This window comes from Rosa rugosa, chromosome 3 (assembly GCF_958449725.1).
Source record: "Rosa rugosa chromosome 3, drRosRugo1.1, whole genome shotgun sequence".
Lineage (NCBI taxonomy): Eukaryota > Viridiplantae > Streptophyta > Magnoliopsida > Rosales > Rosaceae > Rosa > Rosa rugosa.
This window is the reverse complement of record NC_084822.1, coordinates 30,351,706-30,367,126: the sequence shown is the minus strand read 5'-3', so window position 1 is coordinate 30,367,126 and position 15,421 is coordinate 30,351,706. Positions and strand designations below refer to the sequence as shown.

Genomic DNA, 15,421 nt, shown 5'->3' with positions numbered 1-15,421 from the left:
TTGGAGGAGGGAAACTTGGGAAACTCTGTGCTGGGCTCAAGTATGTGGAAGCTTTGATAAAATGGGCCACATGAATTGGCCCAATAATGCCAAATAACACCATCAGTTATGGGCCTGCTATTTTGGGCTCAAACACCTTATACAGCCAATCAATTTAACGTATTATTTATTTAGTTATAAGGTTACGCTACTATTGTCGACATTAGTAACATGCTAGCTATGAAAATGAAATATTGTGTAACCATGATGTATGCACGTGACTAAGTACTGTATTAAAATACTTGATCAATCAATGACTAATATTCTATGCGAGTAGCACTTCAGGGCTAACCGATTAGCTTCGTATTAAGAAACTAACTATATATATGCAACTTAATTTTCTGTTGAAAATCTTGCAAAATATGTTCTGATGTAGAAATATCCGTTGAATCTATTGCATGCATTGGATATCTCCATCATGTCCAAGTCCAACACCCCACTGGAAATTCCTATCAGCCTGGTGAATTGATATTTTTAGGAGAACAAGGAAATTCTTCTAATTTCATAAAATTTATTAGGAGAAGGTGAGGTCAAGTTTGCATTGCAGTTCCTTGATTTATTTAATAGTCTGCAAGCATATCACACGTTACATGATGGCTTAAAAAATCATCATATTGTATATCAAATGGCGATATATTACTTTGTTTAGTCTCCAAATTGCGGAATTTCTAGTCCTCAGCCCATTTTACAAGTTTGGAAGTTTTCCTAGTTCGTTCTCCTTTCTCAATCACATGAATAAGATTCATATGAATTCGTTGGGTCATTAGTCTTCTAATGATCAAGTTCAAGTCGTTGGTTTGCGTGTAGAAGATAAGCAAAAATAAATATATAAATAAATTAACTTCTTGTGGATTATTTGTTTGTTTTTTCTTCGCTGGAATTTGTGATAAGTTTCAACGTGACTTGAACGTAATACGACCTAAAATAGAATATTAGAGATGCATTCTGCAACCACCTCGCAATGCTGCAACAAAAAGAACAATTTTAGAACCACTGGGACAAGCATCGAAATTGATAAACTGTAAATTGTTGCAATAAACTTAGTTTTAGGTGGGCAAAATAGTCAAATTACCCCCTGACTTTTCTCATGGCTGCCGATTTACCCCCTGACATTTCAATTTTGATTATCTACACCCTCACTTTTCTAATTGTTGCCGATTTACACCTATCGTTATTTTTTAGACTTTCCATCCAATTTTCCATTAATTTGGTTAGCACGTGAGGGGCTTGTCCCAGTGGTTCTTCTTGTGGATTATTTGTTTGTTTTTATTTATCACAAATTCCAGTGATTGAAACTTATCACAAATTATTTATTTGTTTGGTTCTTCTTGTGGATTATTTGTTGTTTTTTCTTCTTGTCCATTATTTGTTTGTTTGTTTTTTCTTCGCTGGAATTTGTTTTTTCCATCCAATTTTCAAGATTAGTCGTTAGCTTGCAACTGATCGCTTAATTAATATTTGCTAGTCACATCAAATGATTGGATGATCATATCACTGAAGGAGAAACGGTCTTTGATCATTTAGGTTTCTGGTTTTCTTTTTCTTTGAAGGCCGGACTGGTCATTAATATTTCAAACATTCATATGAGAATTTGATCTTCCATGCTTCCAGTTGGAGGGGTTTGTATTGTGTATAAGATTGAGAAGCCATCGAACAAACTAAAATATTTATATGTATGGAATATGAAAATTAAAATTACAGCAAGCATGTGAAGGTCATCTTGATTGATTCAAGTTGGGATTGTGTTATATTGATATCGATAAAAGGAACATAAAGGAAGAGGTCATGCTGAGAAGAAGATAATTGCAAGATAGATAGAGAAGAAGATGAGAGGCTGAGGGGAAAAAAAAAATAGTTGTGGGAGATGAATAGCAATATTTTATTTTTTATTTTTTAACAAAGTAATTTTGTATTCTTTTCTTGTTTTTTTTTTTTGGGTCACAATTGCAGAGACGAAAAGGCCCCTCACATGCTAACCAAATTAACGGAGAAATTGGATGGAAAGTCTAAAATTTAACTATAGGGTGTAAATTGGCAACATTTAGAAAAGCGAGGGTGTAAATAATCAAAATTAAAATGTCAGGGGGTAAATCGGCAAACAAGATAACGACAAATGAGAAAGATCTTGATAGAACCTCAACTCAAGCTAATCAAGTCTAGCAAGTAGACACTGCACTTGAAAAAAAAGTGATTCAAACAAGATAACGTAGTACAATAAAAGTTCTGAACACTTAAAACTGTCAAGCATTGAGATGAAATTAAAATGGGATATATATTCTCAAAAGCACCATTGCAATCACACAAGACCAAAAAGCTCCTTCCTTCGCTGGAAACCAATGCTTAATACACAAACTTTATGTATGATTCTGAATAATCAACATCAACTATAATTCGGAGTTAGATATGAAAAATTATACTCATCGTCTTCTCCAGATTTCCGTTCGTATTTTCATCTTCTTGATGAGAGAGAGAAGAGAGAGAGAGAGAGGAAAAAAAAAAAGGAAGACGTCGAAATCTCAGCTCTCGAGAGCAGATTTCTGAAAGGGTTTGCTATTTATACTGAGGGTTCTAAAATCCTTCACAATCCATCACCTAATAGAATCCTTCACAATCATTGGACTGTTGAATACCAGTAGATTTATATTAACTTTTTAAAATCTGAATTGAATACCTCAAGATTTTAAAAGACTTTTTAAAATCTTGATTGAATACCTCTAGACTTCCAGAATCCAAAACAATCCAATAGACTCCTAATTGAATACACCCCCCCCCCCCCCCCTAAAATGCTCACTTTAATGATCTTATAGCTTTTAGGATTAAATTCAGTTTACCCCCTTGAGGTTTGGGGGTAACTTCATGTTAGTCCCTGTCCTCTCAATTTAATCAGTTTACCCCCTGAGCTTGTCAATTTTCCTCAACCGTGCCCAATTTCTTAGAATGGTATATAACAGTCTATGTGTATACTTGATCGGAAAGTGATATGCCAACAATGAATTATGCCCATGTGTTTTCATTGAAAAGACAAGTTCCAGGTTTGCTATTGTTTACAGTATATGTCGATGACACAAACCTAATTGCAACTCTAGATGAATTAAAGGAAACTGCAGAATACCCGAAATCCAAATTCGAGATGAAAAATCTTAGGAAGATACCTAAGAGGTACGACAGATATGGGCCTATATTATCCATACAAAGATAAAAATGATTCTTAAAATTATGTGATGGAATCAGACTCCACACATAGAATCACCGCGGTCACCGACAGGTATACCACTTTCGCTGCCTCCCTTCATCAAAACCCTAGCGATGTTTTGATGGGCTTTGCTGATTCCGATTATCTCTCTGACCCACACAAAGGTTGTTCCCAAATCGGTTATTTATTTACCATGGGAAACACCACGATATCCTGGAGATCTACTAAACAGACTCTAGTCGCTACTTCTTTGAATCGTGCAGAGATTATTGCCCTTCACAAAACAGTTGGCGAATGTATATGGCTTGGATCCATAATCACGCATATTCGAAATACATGTGGTCTAAAGTCAACTATAAATGAGCCTAGGTGCATATATGAGGATAATGCTGCTTGCATTGAACAAATGAAACAAGGTTTCATCAAAGGCGTCAACACCAAGTATATATCGCCAAATTTCATTTATAGTCAGCAACAACAAGTCCTCCTCAAAATTGAAGTAAAACAAGTCTGATATGAGGATAATGTGGTAGAATTATTTACTAAATTATTGCCCAAGACTTCTTTCGAGAAACAAGTGCATAGCATCGGTCTACGAAAATTGTCTGAGTTCCCATGATTGTAGAAATCAATGGGAGACGTTGGCATCCGGGAGAGGTTTGTTGCCTACATGGTATTCTTGAAATGTGAGACGTGTTGTACTCTTCTATCCTTTCGACTAATGTATTTTTGTCCCAAACAGTTTTTGTAACTCGGCAAGGTTTTTAACGAGGCAACTTTCACTACTAGCAAAACAACAATTACTCACGGATTTTAATCTGTGGGTAATAAGATTTTTCCACACGGAAATCCGTGTGAGATAGCTTTTACACACAGTACACGCACAGATTGGTGTTACCGTGCGGTTTGGAGGGGGGGTAATGCTCATCTCACACGGATTATGTTGTCCGTGTGAAATACTTACGTGGGCCCCACTATCTTTCCATAAATATAAATTACCGTAATGGAACACAGTCCGTGTGAACAACTCTATTTCACACGGATTTCTGTAGCAAATGTTTACCTATCTCACACGGATTTCTGTGTCAAATATGTACTTATCTCACACGGATTATTTTGTCCATGTGAATATTAGACGTGGGCCCCACTGTCTTTCCATGAATATAAATTACCGTAATGAAATGCAATCCGTGTGAATAACTTCCTATCTCACACGGATTTCTGTGTCAAATATGTATCTATCTCACACGGATTGTTGTGTCAAATTCTTTTACCCTAACTCTCACTGAAATCCGTGTGAAATACATTTACCTTTGCTACTGATATCCGTGTATATGTACCTCAGTAATCCACGGAAATCCGTGTGTAATACTACTAGGGGAGGGAAATTGAATTTGTTCCAAAAAAGTGAGCGGGAAAAAAATTACCACGAAAATCCGTGTGAGATACATATATATTTACCACTGATATTCGTGTGTATTTATCTCGGTAATATATAACTAGTCATGTTAATTATTGTTTACACAGAATTTTGTCTCTATTCTATTTTTTCACACGGAATTTAGTAGCTAATTTTTCTTTTCACACAGATATCTGTGTCTACATTTCACACAGATATTTGTGTGTTGCTCATTTCACATAGAATTCTGTATTAAAAACTTATTGTAACGGAATTCTGTAGCTGATAGAGTTTTCACACGGAATTTTGTAGCTAATAGAGTTTTTCACACGGAATTCTGTAGCAAATGGTTCTTTTCACACGGATTTCCGTGTTAACATTTCACACATATATCCGTGTGTGTTACTCATTTCACACAGATGTCTGTACCAAAAACCGGTCAACCCTTTAAACGCTTCTACTTCCCAAAGGGGAGCCGACCCTTGAGGAGATAAAATTTCAGAAATTTTTACATTAGTTGATATAGCTTCTACCCATGAGAGCATGAGAGTTTACAGATCAAAAAAATAAGTTACGAGCGATCGGTTATGAGCATATTAGTTTTATGTAGTATTGAAGGTTTAGGGTTGACCTACTAGATCGAAACCCAAACGACGACGAAAATAGCTGAAATTTTGAACACAACCATTTATTCTTATCATGATAACATCCTACGATCGATTTTGATAAAGTCTATTTCCTACGCATTGTTGCTTATGGAAGGTATACTTTTCATTATAACTAATAAACTAGTTATACCACATTAGTAGACATATAAGAATTTTGTGCAATCCAAAAAATAAAAATCAAAAATTATAAATTTGACATTACTCATCTATTTATAGCGTATTAATAGGTATGGTGTAAAAAAATTAACTCAATCCGCCGTTCTTTCAATATCAAATAAGTGGTTAACCTTATATACACCTATACTTCCCTAAGGGGAGTAAAACCACGAGGAGATAAACTTTTCAAAATTTTTACATTATTTGGTATACCTCATATTCATGAGAGTATGAGAGCTGACAGATCGAAAAAATAAGTTGCGAATAAGCGGTTATGAGCATATTAGTTTTATGTGGTATTTAGGGTTCAGGGTTGATCTAGTAGATCGAGACCTAAACGATAACAAAAATAGCTGAAATTTTGACCATAACTATTTATTCTAATCATGAAAACATCCAACGGTCGATTTTGATAAAGTCTATTTCCTCCACATTGTTGCTCATGGAAGGTATACTTTTCTTTACTAAAAACTTATTGTAACGGAATTCTGTAGCTAATAGAGTTTTTTCACACCGAATTCTGTAGCTAATAGAATTTTTCACACGGAATTCTGTAGCTAATGGTTCTTTTCACACGGATTTCCGTGTTAACATTTCACACAGATATCCGTGTGTGTTACTCATTTCACACAGATGTCTGTACCAAAAACCGGTCAACCCTTTAAACGCTTCTACTTCCCAAAGGGGAGCCGACCCTTGAGGAGATAAAATTTCAGAAATTTTTACATTAGTTGATATAGCTTCTACCCATGAGAGCATGAGAGTTTACAGATCAAAAAAATAAGTTACGAGCGATCGGTTATGAGCATATTAGTTTTATGTAGTATTGAAGGTTTAGGGTTGACCTACTAGATCGAAACCCAAACGACGACGAAAATAGCTGAAATTTTGAACACAACCATTTATTCTTATCATGATAACATCCTACGATCGATTTTGATAAAGTCTATTTCCTACGCATTGTTGCTTATGGAAGGTATACTTTTCATTATAACTAATAAACTAGTTATACCACATTAGTAGACATATAAGAATTTTGTGCAATCCAAAAAATAAAAATCAAAAATTATAAATTTGACATTACTCATCTATTTATAGCGTATTAATAGGTATGGTGTAAAAAAATTAACTCAATCCGCCGTTCTTTCAATATCAAATAAGTGGTTAACCTTATATACATATGTACGAAGTCATGGGTTCGAGTCACCATGGGGGTAGGAGTGAAATCTTTTGATCCTCTTTAAAAAAAGAAGAAAAAAAATATATATATATATATACTTTTTCACACGGAATTTTGTAGCTAATGGTTCTATTCACACGGATATCCGTGTGCAAAGGTTTTAGTTTTTACACAGACATCAGTTACTGTTGTTTATTCACACGGATTTCTGTGTGTAGTCTCATTTTCACACGGAATTCTGTAGCTCATTGTTCTTTTCACACGGATATCTGTGTCAACATTTTCACACGGAAATTCGTGTGTATTACTCATTTCACACAGAAATCTGTATCAAATATTTATTATAACGGAAATCTGTCCCTCCGTAATTCACATAACAAACAAAATTAATGATCCCGAAATAAACTAATTTCGGATTTTCACACAGAAATCAGTGTGAATTGATCTGCACACAGATATCCGTGTAAAAATATTTTATCATTTACACAGACATCTGTTACTATAGTTTATTCACACGGATTTCCGTCGATATTGTTATTGTATAAATCACTGTGGGGCTCAATTATGTTCTTTTCACACAGATATCTGTATCAAATACTTATTGTAACGGAAATCCGTCCATTGATAATTCACATAACATAAAAAATTAATTATTTCGAAATAAACTAATTTATAATACGTACAGAAATCAGTATGATTTGATTTTCACACAGATATCCGTGTGAAAATGTTTTAGTTTTTACACAAATATCTGTGACTGTTGTTTATGCACACGGATTTCCGTTGATATTGCTATTGTATAAATTATTGTGGGCCCGATTATGCTCATTTCACACGGATTTCTGTTAGTATTTGTATTTCACTCGGATTTCTGTGGCTTTTAACTACAGTAAATCCGTGTGTGTTGTTATTTTGCTAGTAGTGTTTGAAAAGCTTCATCGATGTTACATTACGTCATGTTTGGACGTCATAAGGGGCAGTGTTGTAGTGAACCTAGTTTTATGTGTGAGTAGTCCAAACAAGAATATGTTTTCTTATGTAATAGGAAGAGTAGATTTAATCATAGATTTCTTATATCTTTTCGGAATAAGATTCCTTATAACATTATATAATCTTTGTACTCTTACCTCTCTATATAAAGGGCTCTATTATTAATGAAGAAACACTTAGTGCTCTCTCAAATTCTCTTATTCTACAACATGGGAAGAGACGTGGAGACAGTTGTGGAGGAGAAGCCACAACCATATTGTCCCTAAGACTTTGTTAACGCCGCGTCTTCATTAATCATGAGAAACAATAATGTTAGAAACAAACACACACAAAAAATAAATAAATAAATAAATAAATAAAGGAGCATTTATAATATATGATAAATTCAACGGTGATCATATATAATATTATTACTGTAGTAGACTCAGCTTCTTTAATTTCAATGTACTTTCTTTCTAGCTTGTTTTTCTAATAAATTGAGCACAAAGCGGAGTAGCATGTATATATGCAACCAGTAATATCGATCATCATCCTCAGAATCAGAAGTGAGAGGGGTATTGTAGTGATGAAGTACCTCATCGTCATCATGCTAGCGACGCTAGTAACTGTGGGCAATCTTTGGGGGTTTAATGTGGGGGTTGCTGGGGCTGGGGGCTGTGGAAGCAACCCAGAGGTTATGGTCTACAAGCTTGCTCCATGTGGACCAGCAGCACAAGATGGGAGCGTCGCGGTTTCTCCCAAGTGTTGCTCATTGATGAAACACGTCGACAAGCGTTGTCTTTGTGTCCTTGTGCTCTCTGAACAAGTTCAGAGTCATGGCCTCAATCCAGCAATCGCAGTCACCATACCTAAACGTTGTAATGATCCCAGACGTCCCAAGGGTTACAAGTGCGGAGGTAATTAACTTAGTTTCCCTCTCTATATCTCACAGATTATCCTACGAGTCGATCGTACTTACGTTATCTTGATCGATCAGTTTGTCCAGAATAATAGTCTGGGTGCCCAATTGCTCAAAGTTTTTTTCTGCAGCAGCTATGAGACCATTAAACCAATTGCAGCAGCTATATATGAGTTGGTTTAATGCTTTGCAGCAGCTTATAGTTGTTTCACTTGTTTTTGTAGGCTTGCAAACGTCTTTTTATTTTATTTCTTGCTTAGTACTCCATGTTCCATTATATGCTGAACATTTTCTCTCAATTTTGAGTAACTTTTACTATTTTTAACCAATTTTAATATTTTATATATTCTCATTTATATAATTATACACTAAAATAAATTAAAAATAAAAAAACAAAACTGCCTAGGCAACGCCTAGGCGCTAGGCCCCTGACCACCGTCCGACTAATATCTAGCTAGAGATTTTTAGAACCTTCCTTCTCGCTATACACATGCATGTTGCTCGATCACAATTCAAATTTCCTGGGTTGCCTAATTGTTTTACTTATCATTATGTTTGTGCTTTTGTAGCTTATACGGTGCCTTGATCGATCACGAAGACCCAAGACCATGGGGCCATTTATAGCTGTGGAATTCTCATATTAATTGTTTTGTTTTGTTTTGTTTTTTTTTTTTTTTTTTTTTTGAGGAGAATATTGCTTTCACATCACCTAATGTTGGAAAATATATATGTTGTAGTATTGAACCCTTTTAACTTATAAGTTTACTTGTTACTTCAATCCATATTATTATTACTAGTCTTCCTGCATGTACATGTACTGTACGCGTGCGAAAAGTGTTCTGTCACAATTAAATTAGTTATTTCAATCTTAAAGCACTACTAAAATTTAAATCCTGGGAAAAAAACCCAAATCCATTGGAGTTGGATATTAACATTAGTTACATTACCAATAAAAAAAATAAAATAAAGGATATATATCATGACCCAATAAATTGACACAAACAAATACGACGCTCAAGAACTTCCTAGCTCAGGCAAACAATATACAGTGCAGATTGTAAACATATAGGCCAGTACAAATGACATTCAACTAATGAAAAAAACTAACCTAACTGACTCCATAGAACTCTCGTACAGATTACACTACAGGCAGGTTGATGCCTCAACCTCACCTTCCTCGAAGAAAAGTAGAAACTTTCTATAGAGAGAGAGAGAGAGAAAGAGAGGACCCTCCTTCTCTCTAGAAATCTTCTCAATTCAGACATCATTTTGAGAGTCTCACCATCACCCCCGTCTCTACTATCACCACCACCACCACCACTACTTTTACCTCCACCTCCATCTCCACCCCATCCACCCAGCCTTTTCTTGATCAGATCTGCCCTTTTTCTTCATTTTCTTCCTCTTTCTGTTCCCTTTATTTCCTTCAAGTTCTCCATCTACCCATCACTTGCTGCCATGTTTGCCATGCCATGACTAGACGTGCTCTCACTCTGACCATCCCCATCACCTCTCCACCTCTTCACTTCATCATCACAACCCAAATCCTATCTCATATCAGCTTTTCATCAATTTTTTAGCACATAATTTCCTCCTCCTTTGTTATTGTTCTTGTTTGATGGGTTTGACCGCTTTAACTTTCAGATCCACTTTGTGCTTCACCAGCCCTAAACAAACTTTCACCTGTTGGCATGGTGAATCTATCCTATTATTAAGAGAACTCACTTTGTGACGAAGTGCTATTAGCTCAGTGGTTAGAGCACCCACTACCTATGTACGAAGTCATGGGTTCGAGTCACTATGGGGGCAGGAGTGAAACCCTTTGATCCTCTTTTAAAAAACGGGAAAAAAAAAAAAAACTCACTTTGTTAGCCAAAGTGGACGTGAAAAGACACGAAGACCCCCATACCATATATTATTTTTAAACAATTTCTAATATTTGAAGGGTATTATAGTAAATAATAAATTACTGATAAACAGTTAAATTAAAAAAAGGATTAATTCTTGTTTACCTACCTGAACTTTCACTCATTCTTCATGTTAGTCCCTAAACCTGTAATTTCATTAAGATTACCCTTAAACTCTCAATTTTCATCAGCCGTGTTCAATTTTCAAAGCTCCGTCCAATTTGAACGTTAAGTGATGACGTGGCAGGAGATGGAATTGCTAAATTCCTATACTACCCCTTGCCAAACCTAAATGAGAAAAAAATGAAAAAAAAAAATCTTCAATTTTCTCTGTTTCACCAACGAAGCCGCACATCCTTATCTACACATACAATTGCACAACCTTCAATTTGGAGTCCCACTCCCTCATGGTCCGTTGCCTCATGTAGACTCAATTCAAACAACCATAGTTTCACAACAAAAATTCTCGATGTCCAAATTCTGGAATTCCACCCAATTGTTGTTGTCAACATATATAACTTCTCCATTTAAACAACAGCAGAGATAATTGCTTGAAAATTGGCAACAGAACTTCAAAATCACCACATTTCACCAAAGCACAGTGCTCGAACAATCCCAACAAAAGACTTTATCCAAATCTAGTATCTAAGAGCCAAATTCATGTTCTGTGATCCATAAGTCATCGGAAATTAACCAAGCAAAGTCGGAGAATCACCATGAACAGTGAAACCCGAAAGAACAGAATATCCCAAAATTGCAATTCCATGAATCTTACCCAAAATTGTAAATTGATTATACCATCTTGTAGAGCTCGACAAGTCGATGAAGTTTGATACAGGGTTCGAAGCCAAACATCACCAGAAAACATGGCAAATCGCCGGGAAACTCAGAAAAGTTCTCTTCTTCGATTCTCCCTCAAAACTTGTTATCTGGACAAACGAACACCATGGATAAGTCGGCGAGGACGAGAGGAAGCTTCTAACACCGGTGAGCCCCCACGATTTGATTGGAATAGGAAAACTTGTCGGCGAACCCATAAATATTTCGGGTTTCGATTCTCTCTCACCGGAACTTGTATGAAGAAAAAGAGACCACATGGAGGACAGCGACGCCAAGACGAAGCCAACGCCACCAGTCAGCCGCCGTTTCGTGGCCGGAGGTCGGAGAAATGGCCAGGTCTCCGTCACGGGTATCCGGGTCGGTAGAGACTCGGTCTGGGCTTCGACCTGATGTGGCCCGCCTCGTCATTTTGAGTTTGGAGTTTTTCGGTGAGGGAGTGAAGGGAGGTGAAATGGAGAGGTTAGATCAGGTTAGAGAGGAAAAAGAAGACGTAGGAGTGGGATTAAAAGAAGAATATGATATATTGAAGATTTTTTTTTCTTTCATTTTTTTCTCATTTAGGTTTGACAAGGGGTAGTATAGGAATTTAGCAATTCCATATTCTCGTTTCTCAGTATACCCACCTTCTAGAACAAGAACAAGAACCCAATATACCCCCAGTACACCCACCTTTTAGAAAATCCACGCACCATTATTTCAGACAAAGACCTAGGAACTCCGAAGCAGAGTAAAAAAACCCTCAGAGCTACTGGTCTTTGCGACCGAGATCAAAAATTAAAAAATATTTGGAGTAGAGGATGATGTATCACCATCCACTCCATCTTCATTCATTAGAGCTGCCCTAATTGAGAAGTTCCAATCAACCTCAGCCCAGGAAGAGACCCTTGCAGCCTAATATCCAGCCCATAAGGAACCCACCATCCAAACTCGGGCCCAACAGCCCCAATCATGAGCAAAGGTCCATCTCAGGCCCAACAACTCTGGAACCCAAATTCCAATTCAACAACTCATAACCCAGAGTAAGGCCCAAAAAGCCCAATGCATGGAAGCTGCTATGGGCACCCCAACACCACCTCCAAATAGATTCCAGCCACTAGCACAGTGAACCCCAGCCGCCACTGCAAGGCCTCCACCACCCGAATGCTTGCACCGCCTCCTAGAAGCCTCCACCTCAGTGTCCCCATGCCATGTGATGCCGTCCTAACCGTTATCAGAAGCAAATCGGATCAAATCTTCATTAGCAGCCACACCCATGTCAGCGACCCGAAAAGATCTCATTGGAGTCAACCCCCGATCTCCGCCGTCCTTGGTCGGCCCCCATTGAGATCCAGCAAAATCTTCCGGCCAAACAACAACGATCACTGATGGATCTTCCATTAAGATTCGCCCCAAAATCGAACCCAGCCATAACAGACGCTCTTTGGAGAGTTCGAAGACCAAACCATCCACCGTAACACCAGTATCCAGTCAAAGCTCCGGGAAGCTAGCCAAATCAGCAACAGAGGAAGAAAGAAAAGCCCCAGTCCAAGGCGGCTCTCCATATGATAAATCAAACACAGCTAGTAGGACGAGACAATTAGCCACAAGGCTAGTGATGACCCTGGCCATCAAGGTTTGGAATTTTTAGGATTTTTATCGAAGGTAGAAACCGCCAAATAAACTCTAGCAGAGCGCTAGGTCAGATCTAAGAGCATATTTAGCAATGCTAGCCATTTTTTAGTCAAATTTTAGCTAAAGTAGTTATATTTCTCTCACTTTAATAATTACCAAGACATAAATATTACAAAAAGAAAATTTAAAACTAAAAATCTATTTTACATATGCATAGCATATATGGGCAAGACGAGTTTTTGTTATTTCAACAGAGGTTGTCCAGAATATCTTGGTAATCACTCCCTCTTAGATTGCTATGTTTCTATTGGGCGTTCTTGAGCCCAGCGTGTGTCCTAACCGGTGGAGAAGGTGGTACAATTTGGTGCTGCGGTTATGGATTCACGTCAAGCAACAACCTAATTATTGTGGCAGGAGTACTTTGCGGCTGATGAAGATATGGTGGCTGTTAGGAATTGTTTTTCTTTTATCTTTGGGCTTATGTCTTGTAATTTGACCAAACCCATTATGGTTTCATTTTGTTTATGCTAGGTCTAGATGCCTATATTGCTAGGCCTATGTGCCTCATATTGTTGGGACCTATATGCCTCTTTTTGTTGGGGTCTTATGTACCTCTTGTATTTTAATGTACTATTTGAATCATCTAATACATATCTTTCATTGAATAAAAAAAAAAAAAAAGACTAGACTACAGTCGATCACAATTCATTAGCATGAAATGTGTGCTCTACCCGCTTATTGTTGAGACTAATTTCGACTATATTTTTAGTACATTTCTCTCTACATTTTGCTTAGTTATTTCCTTAACAATATCATTTCTAACTTCTTTTGTGTCTTTAGGTAGTTTTGAGTCTGGAAATGGAAGGCAAGGAGTTATATGGGCAGAAATGAGAAGAAATGGAGAAATGAAGTTTTTCCAGTTCTACCAGGAAAAGGAATCCCACTTGAAGTAGGAATCCTAACTCAACTAGGAATGAGCTCGGAAAATTGATGTTCGGAAATGAAGAAATGACATAGTCCCAGTTGGACTAGGAAACCTGATGACACTAGGAGTCCTGATGCTGCTAGGAGACCTGGTGAGACTAGAAGGTGCTGTGTCTTGAAGATGACTCAAGATTGTTCAAGAATGTTCTAGAAGAAGCAAAATGGCGTCACATTTGAAGATGAGTTTCGAATTGGATCATTTTGAGAAGCCTGGCCCGAAGATTGAAGCATGTAACTTGCACATGAGTCTCTAGAACCATCTATGACGTCTTGAGGAGTCCATGGCCCATTTATATTGATTTTTGCCGTGATAATTAAAGGAGATATTCAAGGAATTTCGGCAAAATCCAATTTGTGATAGTTTTGGATTTCTATGGAATTTTGGAGAAGAAAATAAAGGAATAAATATTGAATTTGGAATCCTGATTCCATTCTACATACTTGGAGACCGAAATATGGTCTAGGTTCAAGGAAGATTTCGGCAATTACATAGGTGTCTTGCTATCCAATTCTCAAGGAATATTTTCATTGGCCGGATGATGTCACCAGTAGATTTCGACCTTGATACCCTAGCCCCTGCCGTTCACTATATATAGGAGGGTTTGTGAAGCCATTCTACACACCACAAAATTCAGAATCAAAAGCCACAAACACTTCCCATTCTCTTCCAAGTTTCGGCAATTCATCCAAGTTCCAAGTTCAAGGCCGTGAAGCATCCTCCTCTCCATTCAAGCATCCTTGCCGTGATCCTCATCCATTCCACCACCTTTTGAAGCTTCTTGCGTCCTTGAAGATCAAAAAGTGTAACCATGAACACCATACTTTGTTTTCAGTTTTGTTATGTAAAACTATTTCGGGTTTTAATTAAATTGCGATTTGGTTTTATGTTTTTGGATTATGATTTGCGATTTCTATGGTTGATGAAGTATTGATTTTAGATATGTAGTTTTCGAATACTATGAAGCATGTTTTAGGTTTTAGGTTTTTAAATTGAAAATTGCGATTTCATTATATGTGAGCATGATTGTTAATTTCGAGCTTCAATCCCATCTTTTATGTGTTAATTGATCTTTGGATGCGTACTTAGGTTGATGAACATGTAATTGAATCCATATTAAGGTGTTAGCATTCTAGGCTTTGATAATTAAAGTGGAAAACCTATAATTACTTAGGTAAATTAACAATGAGTCTTGCATGCTTGATTAGCGTTCTAATTTGTGTTCTTGGCTTGAATTGATCAAACTTCTAATATGCTAATTGCGTTAAAAGTGTTTTTGTTAGTGATTGGCTACCACTAGTAATTACATGCTTAATAGGGTTAAATATGGTGCGTTCATCTAGTTAATTTAATTAAGGGAAACAAAAAGAACTTTGTATGCGTTCATCTTTGTTCTTGATTGATTCTATTCTATAACATATTTTGATTCGTGATTTGATATTTAAAACCTTGCCAACGTGTTAATAGTAGTTAATTCTATCTAAAAATCGTTCCATTCATATAAGTCTACTTGATTCTGTGTTTTGATGTGTCACATGTATATAATTACTTAGTTGTT

The 15,421-nt window shown here is 36.7% G+C and overlaps 2 protein-coding genes across 2 annotated transcripts in view; both read left to right on the top strand.

Moving 5' to 3' along the window:
• The first annotated feature begins 8,007 nt into the window (after positions 1 to 8,007).
• On the top strand, positions 8,008 to 9,306 carry LOC133736305 (putative lipid-transfer protein DIR1). Its single transcript, XM_062163751.1, has 2 exons — positions 8,008 to 8,521; positions 9,093 to 9,306. Exons 1-2 carry the CDS (start codon positions 8,131 to 8,133, stop codon positions 9,107 to 9,109), a joined length of 408 nt encoding a protein of 135 aa, XP_062019735.1. The 5' UTR covers positions 8,008 to 8,130; the 3' UTR covers positions 9,110 to 9,306.
• Positions 9,307 to 11,598: 2,292 nt separating this feature from the next.
• LOC133737544 (uncharacterized) overlaps positions 11,599 to 15,421 on the top strand; it is an 11,714-nt gene continuing 7,891 nt past the window's right edge. Inside the window, exon 1 of the mRNA XM_062165074.1 lies at positions 11,599 to 11,739. Within this exon, the coding sequence (XP_062021058.1) occupies positions 11,599 to 11,739 (141 nt within the window). The remainder of the gene's footprint in view (positions 11,740 to 15,421) is intronic.